This window comes from Carassius gibelio, chromosome A21, assembly GCF_023724105.1.
Source record: "Carassius gibelio isolate Cgi1373 ecotype wild population from Czech Republic chromosome A21, carGib1.2-hapl.c, whole genome shotgun sequence".
Lineage (NCBI taxonomy): Eukaryota > Metazoa > Chordata > Actinopteri > Cypriniformes > Cyprinidae > Carassius > Carassius gibelio.
In genome coordinates this window covers 10,333,421-10,345,662 of record NC_068391.1, presented here as the reverse complement: position 1 = coordinate 10,345,662, position 12,242 = coordinate 10,333,421, and the positions used below count along the sequence as shown (strand labels likewise).

General features: G+C 35.4%; 1 protein-coding gene and 1 pseudogene across 2 annotated transcripts; both read right to left on the bottom strand.

Moving 5' to 3' along the window:
• Positions 1–137: 137 nt before the first annotated feature.
• Positions 138–3,281, bottom strand: LOC127942287 (centrosomal protein CCDC61-like; annotated as a pseudogene).
• A 396-nt stretch (positions 3,282–3,677) lies between these two features.
• Positions 3,678–11,266, bottom strand: LOC127941469 (leukemia inhibitory factor receptor-like). 2 transcript variants are annotated; one of them, XM_052536526.1, is made up of 18 exons: positions 10,870–11,266; positions 9,738–9,860; positions 8,896–9,074; positions 8,670–8,820; positions 8,310–8,570; positions 7,838–7,964; positions 7,591–7,727; positions 7,357–7,493; positions 7,074–7,227; positions 6,731–6,792; positions 6,421–6,628; positions 6,162–6,344; positions 5,884–5,985; positions 5,609–5,773; positions 5,405–5,515; positions 5,127–5,220; positions 4,979–5,042; positions 3,678–4,439 (listed from the first exon to the last, which is right to left on the bottom strand). In XM_052536526.1, exons 2-18 carry the CDS (start codon positions 9,796–9,798, stop codon positions 4,050–4,052), a joined length of 2,586 nt encoding a protein of 861 aa, XP_052392486.1. In that variant the 5' UTR covers positions 9,799–9,860; positions 10,870–11,266; the 3' UTR covers positions 3,678–4,049. The 2 variants fall into 2 exon arrangements, with proteins under 2 accessions (XP_052392486.1, XP_052392487.1); XM_052536527.1 differs by lacking the exons at positions 7,838–7,964; positions 8,310–8,570; positions 8,670–8,820; ... (1 more) ...; positions 9,738–9,860; positions 10,870–11,266 and having other exon boundaries at positions 7,357–7,488; positions 7,591–7,716.
• Positions 11,267–12,242: the final 976 nt, after the last annotated feature.

Sequence of the window (12,242 nt, the reverse complement as noted above, 5' to 3'; positions counted from 1 at the left end):
CAACAGAGCCAAAAATGAACAGGTCAAAAAACATTAAATTAGATTTACAGCGCCACCTAACTTGTGGTTGACAATGTCCTTAAATTCTGGTTTAAAAACCTCAGTACAGGATAAAGCAAAGTTTAGTGCTGTAAAATAAAACTGATGCAGTCACTAAAATTCCTTTATCTGCGACTATTCAGGACAGATGCTTATGTAAAGCAACTTACATAAAGACATTTTATCACTACCTTGGTAACAAATCTGTAACCCTGGTGTTGCTAATGCCATGCCCTATCAGTTTATTTATAGGATCAATAACCTGTACAAAAAAATGCATTTCACTTTCTGTTAATGCTCAATGATATAAAATATAAATTCTAAAGTGCCTGTAAAGAATAGACATGAACAGCACCAATTCATAAAATGTACACAGGAATGTGTTATAAACGGTATATCCTGAGGTCAATTTTTTGGACACTTCTGGTTTACTTCAAGTCCAAAAGTTACATTAGGGATAAAGAAAACAAATGGCATTCAAGTCTCATTAGCATAAATGACAGACCTGTATAACTAGTATAAATGTTACAGACATGTCTGTACGCGGTGTTTGAAAGAAATGATTGTCCAAGATTTTCAATCTCAGCCTATGTGCAAAAAGCCTTGATCGACATCTGAATCTACCAGGATTAGTGTCCCGTGCCAAGGTCCCGCATGTAGTCCTGCAGGGCCTGGAGTCGAGCATCAACTTCTGACAGGTCAGCATCCGTGTCAATAGATGTGTCTGAGTAGAAAAATACACTTAGCTTACATGCATATAGTTAAAAGAAGTCACAAATATTCACGTACAAACAACACTAAGGCAGCTTTCAGCAGTTAATTAGCTAATTTGATATTAGAACTAGTTAATTAAACATCCTGTTTTGTTTATTGACTTGCCTGCTATTCAGAGGCTTAGCGAGCTCTTCAAACTCAGCTGCTGATCCGTCTGAAGAACACCGACTCTTCCTGCTCTCCACAAACACACTCCTCCTCCCGCCTGCACTTCCTGCTCGCATCAGCTGAGGAATGGGCTCTCTGGAGCGTGAACGTCCTCTTTCCATCAGAGACGGTGAAGCTAACATATCCCTTCTAATTTTCCTCTGACTGTTGGAAATGTAAGCACACCACATGTATTACTGTAAGTAGGAAATGGGTCAAGCTGCCTACAAATACAGATTATAACTAGTCAAATGGAAATAGGACTCTCCTTCTCATATCAGTGTGATCCCAAAAGTCATACACTTTACATAAAATTAAAAACTTCAAACTGAAAAGGTGAAAGTGTCTTACTTCTTCATCTCAGCCTCTTTTTGGCGTTGTTGCCGGTCTTGATTGTAAGGTCAAACCGAGGCACTCGAGACCCTGTCATGAGAAAACACAAGACTTGCATCAAATCAAAACCCTAAAAACAGGGCATCTGCTTTGGTTTCTTTACTTTGACAATAAAGACATTGTGTTTATCTTCACAACATTTCACCTGTAGGAGATGGTGAGGGTCTTGTGATGTAATTCTGAGACCCTGAAGAGTCTGCCCTCCTAATTCTCTCCTCTGACCTCTAAGCCCTGTCCTCAATCCTCTCCCTCGACCCGGAACGAGCTCTTACACCCAAACGAGTCAAACTGCGCTTTTCTGGATAAAGACAGATGAACCTGCCCATTATCCTCCCCGCTTTGGGCAGATATGACTGGAGTTGCTCGACTGCCAAAATCGGAAGAATGAGTTGATTAACATGTGCTCAAAATGTAATAAATTCAACAAACAGATTACACAGATGGCAATTAATTAAGCTTACATGCATCATAACAAGTAACACGTATCTGTACAGTCCGTTCTGATGCCCTGAGTTCCTCCAGCTATTTCAACATTTCAACATTTTAGTGGGTCATAATTACATTGTCAGCTTGTCATCTCATGACTATACAACACTTATCTGCTTAGTCACCTGTTCCAGGAGGAGGCGCTGTTCTTGGCTCTTGCTTGCAGAGCACTGGCTTTTTGCCCTTTCCTTTAGCAGCTGTTCCTCCAGGCTGTGCACTGCCTCTCTGAGCCCACGGTCCCCAGCAGAACCAACCCCTACCATCTGTAGACGATCCAGAGCCTTGGCCAAGGCTTCCTTTTCATCTCTCACCAAAGCCAACCTTATGAAGGGGACATTAAAAAGAAGGAAAAAGACTTGGAAACACAACATAGCAAAATGTTTTTGCTACTTTAAGAGGTTCCTACGAGTCTTACTGGTAGAATATTGTGTTTTTTTTTTATAGATTAATTTCAGTTTCCCTGTAGTTTGAAGTAATTAAACTCAATACAATGCAAATCCTAATTTTAAAAGCAATGTTTTAAAGCTCTTTAAAAGGTATAGTTCATCCAAAATATTTTATTCTGTAATCATTTACTCATGTCATTCCAAACTTGTATTATTTTATGTTCTGTGGAAACCAAGATAAAATTTTCAGATAGAATTTCAAACAATTCAGGTCAAAGGTAACCCAAAATGGTTAGGTTACCAATGCCCTTTAAAATACTTGCCTTTATGTTACACAGAAGAAATTCAGTCCTACAGAAATGAAACGATAAAAGATGATAGTTTTATTTTTGAGTGAACTATCACTTTGAGGCCTTTGACAGATACCCTGCTACCTAATCAAGATTTTTCAAGGTACAACAATATACAGGATTTTTTTTTCTTCTGTTGTGCTGACTGGGCCCTGTGCACCTGCCAGACACCAACCAGGTTTGCAAAAGGTGATTGCGTTATGTTGTTCATGTCAAACACACACTGAGCTGTCCATCACAAACACATAGTCTATGGCTTCTTCATAGCCACGACGACATAGACAGGATTTGAGTCATAAACCATTTCAATGAACGAGACTCTTATTTCTTTACACTTCACTGAATGTCTTTGTATCTTAGACAAATAGAGGTTGTGACCTTATTTATTCACGAATTAGTAATCAACATAAGTTAATCTCAGCATGCCAGCTATAAACTGATCAAAAACATAACCTTGAAGATGTGCCAAAAGATTGCCAACGCAGTGGTTGTCACACAATGGCACTATAAAATAAAATCGCATGAATAATAAATACATCACACATCGTGGTTTTGAAGGCTACAGAGGAAGATGAGAATCCAGAGGAAGAGAAATGTGCAAAAGTTACTGTTATGATGTAAGTTAACTTATGAATCTCAGACCATACACACCAAAATTAACACGCTAGCAATATAACTTACCCGTTATTGGTGGAAATGTGTTCATCGAAGTTGTTCGATTAGAACTCTACATTTAAAACTTCGATGAACTAACAAAACAGATTAAAAGCTCTTCTATTTTAATTTATCAAAAGCATGTTCTGTGTAAACTTGAACAACTGAAAACAGCGGCTCAATGGCCGATAATTAAAAAATCCCGCCCACAACTGTTTAGATTGGTCGACCCGTGTAGATGTCGATGTTCTATTGACTGTTCTGCCTGTCAATCAAAATGAAAGCTTTTCATTATTGCAACGCCCTTAGTCAACCCTTCACGCCAAATGTCCATAATGCTTATAGAGGCATAGACAAAACTTTGGAATCACACGTTTTTCTTCTTCTTCTTCTTCTTATTTTGTTTACTGGAAAGTGTAAGATTGTATGAATTAATACACGATGTTAATACGTGTTTACCACACTTTAATGCCACAAGAGGGAACTATTATTCTTTTGAAGCATAATGCTAGCAACAATAAGGTTATGGGTTGGATTCACCGGGGTCACACGAGTATGTGCCAAATAGATACATGTAAATAAATATTACATCAAAATACAATGCAAATATACAGATTCAGTTCTAAAAAAAGGTAACAGCTTTTTTTCCATCACAGTATATTTAAAAAAAACAGCATTTTTACTACTCATTTTTACAAGAGTTGAGAGTGTTGAGGAAAGAGTAGCCTACATGTATAAATGACATGAATTAACTGGATTTTATATTGGCGTAATTCACATATACATGGTGTGCATTACATAGCATGACACTGAGGTCTATCTACAGGAGCTTTTCATCTGTACATGTTGATTGGGGCTTGTAGCTTTCTGAGTCTTTAACAAGATTATTCTGATCAAAGTTAGGGGCTGGGATGTAATCATTCTGCATTTCCAGTGTAAGATTAGATATCTGAGGAACATCAACTGGTTCTGGCATGGTCAAATTATAAGAAGGGTTTTCAAGAATGGAGGTAAGCTTCTCAACAGGATAATATAAGACTTCTACTGGAGATTCAGAAAAGTTTATGTAGAAATGTGCAGGCACTTTGGAGTTAGAGCTGATGAAGTCAAGGCCATGTAGACTTTCTGACATTGCAGGATGCTCTGAACTCTGGGCCTCTTGAATATCACACTTTACGTACCCCTCAGTCATCTGGGTACAATAAATGCCCTGCAAAAAGAAAAAAGAAAGAAAAATATTGTTGACCAGTCAATAGAGAACAAGTGGCAACCTAACAGTGTAGCATAATATTATTTAGCCTATTTATTAAGCCGATAATTTACCACACAAATCAAGTGTTTGTGTTGCAGTTCAAACATAATTAATGTGCTCTGGGTCATAACTTATTTGATCTGGCATAGCTTTTGAGCATGCCATGCAACTTTTCCATATCGGAAACTGCTTATTTGATCATTTTATTAAGTGAAATTAATTTGCACATATTCTTTAACGTCAACTACAAAAAGATTTGGTAAATATTTCCCATCTGATTTAAAATTGATAACCATATTTATTTTGCTGTGATTACTATGATCAAGTATATGGTTTGTTGCAGTTTACTGTTAGGATTTAACATCCTAACTTGTCTAAAAGACGATGGAAACACACCTGTGACCCATTTTTTTTTCATGATACATACATATATATACATGCAGATTATACTAATTACAGAAAGTTATAACGAGGCTGAATAAGCACTGATGACTCACCTTTGTAATCCATTTCCCTGCAAGTTTTGGTTCAGGAATATCTGGATACAATAGTTTCTTTAACCTGAAGGATTTTAAGAATGAAAACCTATAGAAACGTTTGGGGTTTGAAAACCATTTTTGACATGACAAATAAAAATGGTCCTACCATTTCCGTTTCCTGTAGCAAAGGACTGTGATGATAATGAAGACAAGGGCTGCTGCACTGCAACCAACAATAGTGGCTGCAATCACCTGGTCAACTATAAAAAAATACATATATAAAAATTGTCTCATTGTGTGTAATGCTATATTCATCAATGCTATTTATATTTTCTTATTAATTATAATAAAGTATAGTTCAATAATTAATCTTTCAATTATAATTAATTATATTGAATTTTCAAATTATATACAAAACATATAATTAAATATCTTCATACATACAGTTTTCCTTCTCCATTTTGAACATAGTGTAGTCACCTTCCCCTCCAGATGTAAAGGCGCTAACACGGAAGATATAGGAGCCTGGATCTAATTTCAAATTAACTTTATGCTCTAAAATTAAAACACAAAGTATGTCCATTTGTAATGCAAACTTCTTTTTTAAGAAAAAAAAACTGTGGATGTCAAATTAGAGAATGAACCCACCCTTTGTCACGGTATTGTTAATAATTTTTTCAGAACCAGAAAGCAATGTTGTGACATTGTAGCCTTGTATGAAACCTTTTTGCAGGTGTAAGGGCACTTTGTTCCAGGAAAGCTCAATAGTTCTTCCATTGTTTTTCCCTGTCAGATTCTCAACTTTCCCTGGTTCTGAGAACAGAAATAGCAGAATGGAATAAGAAAGACAAGGTGAGGTTAACATGAAATCAACTCTTTTTTTAGTGAGCTATTTCTTTAAATATTGAATCTTGATTGCTTACTTTCCTCAATAGCATAACCCTCACTCCTCTTGAGAAGCTTTGGTGCATCATTAGAGCAGGCATAGACTGAGACAGTGTATCTCTCTCCTGGCTTAAGATTATCTATGAGAATTAGAACAATTGAAATATTTTGTTCAAAATAGCTGTCATCCTCCCTTTCTGAACATAACCACAGCTCACTGAACTTCGGATGGACCATACACATGCAAAAATTCAGTATCAGAACAAAAACAGATCAGAAGTGAGTCGAATGATTCATGTTTATGCTCCCAACTGACCAGACTTATTCCAGGTGCCTCTGTCACATTTTGGGATCCTCTCCCATTCTACACCACATTGGCTCTTATTGTAGGTTAGAAACCATTCGACCACAAGGCCACAAGTAGAACAGCGGTACTCTTCCAAAGATATTTCAAAGCCACCATTACTGCTATTGATATGGCTTATGCTGACTTCATTGTCTGTGAAAAGTATTATAAAACGTCATTAATTTGAACACAACCTTTAAACCCATTTAAACATCATTTAAATGCTCACCGGGATAACTTGGGGCGATGATGGTAGAAGGAGGAGAAAGACCAGCAGAGTTTGTTGCCTGGACTGTGATGGTTTGACCATTTGTTTCATTTATTTTGTAGCACAGCTGCGTATTTAGTATAATATCAAATTGGCTCCCTCCTTTGGGGTTTGTAATGGTTATGTTATATCCTGTAAGTATCCCATGGCTTTGTTGTGGAGTTAGAGACTTTAAAACATTGAAAAGGGACATTTTTATTTGTTTGAATGCAGCCACAAAGTGCAGAGAAAAAAAACTAAAAATAGAAATTCCAAATACAGTAGCACTTACCTTCCAAAGGACATATGCATTTTGTTCAAAATATTGAATCCAAACGTCTACTGCTTCTGGATCTGAAGAAAAATCATTAGTGTGACACTAAATTCCTCGAATTTGACTCCCAGTTACTGAATTATTTTTACTCATCTGATTAGTTCTGAAACATTCAATCATTCATTCAGAAAGAGAACTATATATATATATATATATATATATATATATATATATATATATATATATATATATATATATATATATAAATAATGGCACTATATTTTCTACATTATATAAATTATATAAATCTATATTTATATATTATGTAAATATATATTATATAAATCCTCTGAATACTTACTGTCCTCTTTGGTGGTGAACTCCGTAATTTCACTCCAGCTGCCCCATTCATAGAAGTGCTCATAAGACCCACATCTCACTTGAGCTGTGTATTTAGTAAAAGGCTGCAGATTTTTAAGGACAAGTGCTGAAAGTCCCTTTCCACTGAAGTATTCCTTTGTGAAAGATGAAAATGTGTGGACATTTGTGAGAATGCATGTACAGGCCTTGCAAATCAAATGGTGGAAAGATACAAATAGAACGCTTATCAATTTTAATGCAAGATTAGATCTGATGACACCAACCTTGTAAAAGTTTCCATTGAGCTTCACTGCACAAATCATTGGAAACGAAGCATAATTTTTCTCGTTCCAACTCCACCTTAGAGTGACATTTCTTGCATAAGCAACATGAGATATTTGAATAGGTGCTCTCATCTTTACTGTGCAAGAGGAAAACAGAAGATTAAATACGCAGGTAAATGTTGTGTCCATGCAGTATTTGAAGAGATAATAAAACAATATTAAAATAAGTTTTACCTCGGTGTGTGGGGTCAGCTGTATCTGTGAGAGTCTTCACACCGATGGGATTTTTGGCCACTAGGGTCCAGTTTGTCACCTGCTTTGTCATCGCAGGTAGGTCACATTGACAATTGTCAAATTTACAAAAAGCATCTCTGACAAAAGCAAAACAATTAGCATTAGAGAATTGAATTTGGTATGATGGGTGCAACCATGCATAATTCACACTGTACATTAAGATATATATATTCAGCAATGTGGATACCTTCCATTAAGTTTGTACTTTGTCTCTCTTTGAATAAGTTGGGCTTTTTTTGTGCTCCTTTCCCAGTGACATTCCACAGAGCTGAGATCCCGTGTTATACATGTAAGATTCTGGTCATCTGGGGGATCTGTAACATCCAGTGAAGTTAAACTCAATTTAAAAGCCAATTAAACAAATTAACACTTGGTATAAACTGTAAAAAAAAAAAAATTTGTATTAATTCTTTTAATCAGCAAGGATTCATTACATTGATCAAAGGTTAAATTACAATAATATTTCACAATATTACTGTTTTGCTGTATTTTTGATTCAATTATTGTAGCTGTGGTAAGTATAAGAGACTTAAAAATTTAGAAATCTGATGCCAAACAAGGATTTATGAGTATTAGTCCATGTTTACTACTGCTTATGATTTAAAACTGATGGGTTTAAATTAAACAGTTCCTATTAAATAGGATGAAGTTAGACTTACAGCCAATAAGTACTGAAGCACCTGTGCTTTCATTGGAAGAGCCTGTTTTAAAAACACATTCTATGTCTGTAGTGGATTCATTATGCCAATGAAAGTGAATTGGTTTCGTGATGTATGTCCTGTTGCTGATCTGAATTCCAAATGGAGGATATGGAACATTGGAAACTGTCTCCATGATGCAACAGAACGTGATGTTACTCCCAATCATGAAAACTTGATCGCGAGGATAGACCGTTGCTTCCTCAGGATTTAGATCTTGTCCTGTTATTTTATAGGCAAAGCAGTGAAGTTAGTGTTCAGTTGTCCGGCTCTTTTGCATAGCACATGCATAAAGTATAAGAGCAACCAGTGGCTACAAACCGTTGTACGTATATAATGGTGTCCATTCACCAACGTAAAGCTGATCTCGATGCCTAAGCCTGACCGAATGGGAAGTGCATTGCAACGGTATAGGCGAGGTCCATTTCCAATGATAAAAGGTTGTTTTGTTTGGCATCACATGTATAGTTTCCTAAAACAAATATTTCTCATTTTAAAAAAAAGACCATATCCATATATTTCCATTGCAAGAAAAATTCACACTTACACTGTGAACTCTCAACATATTTTCAGTATGAAAGACCTCTATTTCATAGCTGATTTTCTTGAACACATCATTTTCAGAAAACTCATCTCTCCATGCAACATTCAACACCCATGCACCATCTTCAGATGTGTCCGTTTCCTCTGCATAGACTTTGACCTCTTTTATAGTAGTCAAGTGCCCTGTTGATAGATATTATAATTCAGTTCTTGTATCAATGGTCTCAAATAACAATTGAAATACGATGGTATTGTATTAAGGGAATACCCCCCCCCCCAAAAAAAAGTGAAAATATCTGAAAATTTACTCATTCTCAGGCATTCCAAGATATTGACAAGGTGTTTTTTTTTTTTTTTTTTTGTAAGAAACAAATCCATCAAGACATTTAACTTTAAACCACTCTGGCCAATAATTAATTAATTAATAATAATGCATAATAACACTTTCTCCAGTGAGAAATGTTTTATTTATTTATTTATTTTTTTAGTTTTTTGCTTTTAAACAATGCCTAATCTGTGCATATTTCTCTCCTGATTCAGATGAGATGAATTTTTCACTGGAGAAAGCAAAGCTTCTCGCTTCACAAGATGTTAATTGATGGACTGGAGTCTTGTGGATTACTTTTGTATTACTTGTGATGTTTTTATCAGCTGTTTGAACTCTCATTCTGACGGCACCCATTCACTGCAGAGGATCCATTAGTGAGCAAGTCATGTAATTTCATCTAAATTACTCCAAATCTTGGATGCCCGAGGCTACACGTTTTTAGCAAATTTGAATTTTTTGTTGAACTATTTCTTTAAAAGTTTAACAACAGTAGTTAGTTAAATGCGTTCAAGACTCACCATCCTGTTTTGTTCGGCCAATCAGTGAAAAAAGCAGAGCACACAAAAGCCAGACTGACATGATTGATCTCAGAAGATTCTGGACAAGAAATGGCTCACAAGTGTTTCCATTAGCAATTAGATCTGACGAGGAAACAAAATGGTTCTAATCAATTAAGCATGGCTGAACAGCATCTTCTAATAAGGTATAAAATTGAAATAAATTATCTTTCTTCCATAATGGGTTTACATATACAGGGAGATAGTAAAGTGGAAGGAGATTGAGAAAATGGAATCATCAGGACATGATACAACACAAACTCAAACTGCATTACCTCGAGTAGCTATGTGCAGCCCAACCGGTTTCTTTTTTAAAATAAAAACTAAATTATTTTGTTGTTTTTTTATTATTTGGGCAGTAACCCTTCGACGTGTTTGTGATTCAGGGTATATAATAGTACAACTTTCTTGTTCTGATGGAGAAACTCTAAACACCCTCGATTATTGGTGCATTACTACTGATAAAAATAAGACAATCATAATTTATGATCTGTGGCTATGAAAATGAGTAAACGGTAAACACACCACAGATGGTGACTGAGCAGACTTTGGTCTAAACAATAGCAAATGTTAATTTATTACATGCTTAACCAAGAGTTAAATTATGACTAATATTGGCAATAGATAACAGTGTTTTTCCAATCACAACACAGAGAATGCTATGGTTTAATTTTCGTACTCTATTGAGAGTTTAGTTGTTCAGAACATCTCTTCAGTTGCTACATGGCTCAGAGAGTTGATACTTTTGTGTAAAGATCCATATATTACTCATAGGATTGCAAAGTGATCATTCCTTAAAGATGATGTCAGAAACATGTGCCTGTTTTTTTTTAATTATTATTTAAAAAGGAAATATTTTACAAAACGTATTTTATAAACAATTAATAAAAAATAAAAAACTGAACCAGTGTGTTCTACACAAATACACATAATCTAATAAAGTAGAATTAATCAAATAAGTGAAGCAAAGACATTTTGTCTTTCCTTACTAACTGTAATACAATTGAGTCCTGTCACTTAAACATTACACAAACCCTTTCATGAGAAGTTAAAACAATTACGAGAAGAAGTAGAAGAGAGAAAAAACACTCACCTGTGTTAAGTGTTCGCAGGTTTCCCTAAATTATTTTCGCTCAATGCTAAACATGTAAAACTTATCTGAGCCGAGTCGTGGAAAACAACTAAATAGTACACTCACACGCACGAGCAGGCGTGTGAGAACGCGTAGAGGGAGGATCTCCGTTGAAGAGCGCTTGTGGAAAGTTGGAAAGGGAGTCAAGAAAGAATAACAAGTTTATTAACCGCAGTGTGTTTTAATGGCAACACATTAAAGCGATTCCCAAACGTCATCTCGAAGAGTTTAGGTTGATATCGATATTTTCTTGCGTACAACGGCCTACTCAGTACAAGATGAGAACTCAGTACGTCAAATAGGAAGGAATGTGGATCACAGGTCCATTTCACACGGTCACCGCTGACTGGAGAAATCACTCTGGACCTTCATAAGGTAAACTGTTATTAGAGATGAGAATACTAGTCATATTAGTAGATAAACGCATTATTGTATCGGACAAAATATGAAAAAAAAGAAAAGAAAAACACGCAAGGGAGGGGTTTAGCCTGTACAATGACTGTCTGTTCTGTTGAAAGCCACGGAAGGCTTTCTCTGGAATTGTTCTTAATAAAATTAATTTCCGAGAAATACCAAACAACAACGAAACACTTGAAATTAGTCAAGGAAATTGAGGTTTAATCACGTACGTATTTTTTATTAGATTTTCAAGGCCCATATATCATAACCCTCCGCTCAAAACACATTAAATAGTCTAATACAATACATCTCATAATTAGAGAAACATTACATGTACAACAGTTTTAGATGTTTTTCCCTTCAGGCAAATATAAATAACACTTAAATGGTGCTTAAATTTCAGTGCTCTGCAAAATCATGGGTGCACTTAGAGGAGGAAAGACACTTAAAGCCAAGGTGCAGTTAGTTTTAGTAGTACACTTAACAAATAGGCTATACATTTAAAATATATGCATTTCCTTTGCACTCTTAGTATTATTGGTGATGGAAAAAACTATTTTAAAATGCTTGAAACTTGTTCCACAAATAGAGTTAACTGTTATAATTGGCGCTTGTTATTATTTCAAAGGTTTTAAAAACACCAACAAATTCATTATTTAAAAAACAATAGGACAATGGCTTCTGGTCATGGGCTGCACATAACCCCTATTGAAAACGGGAGGCAACACCGTGGAAAGATCAAAGAATAATTATCTGGCATTCTGGGATATTTTCAACACACACGCTGATACTAATGACTTTAATAACAAAATTATTTATCTATGAACACTTCAGAAAATATTATGGGCAGATTCCAGATTTATTTAGTTCAAAAAGAATATTTCACATGCACATACATATCCATATATATATATATATATATATATATATATATA

Coding starts and splice junctions, on each gene's coding strand:
- LOC127941469 (XM_052536526.1), bottom strand. CDS start 9,798: ATGTCAGTCTGGCTTTTGTGTGCTCTGCTTTTTTCACTGATTGGCCGA. Junction 5,221..5,404: donor CAAAATGGAGAAGGAAAACT/GTATGTATGAAG, acceptor ATTTTTTTATAG/TTGACCAGGTGATTGCAGCC. Junction 5,043..5,126: donor TGCTACAGGAAACGGAAATG/GTAGGACCATTT, acceptor AAAATCCTTCAG/GTTAAAGAAACTATTGTATC.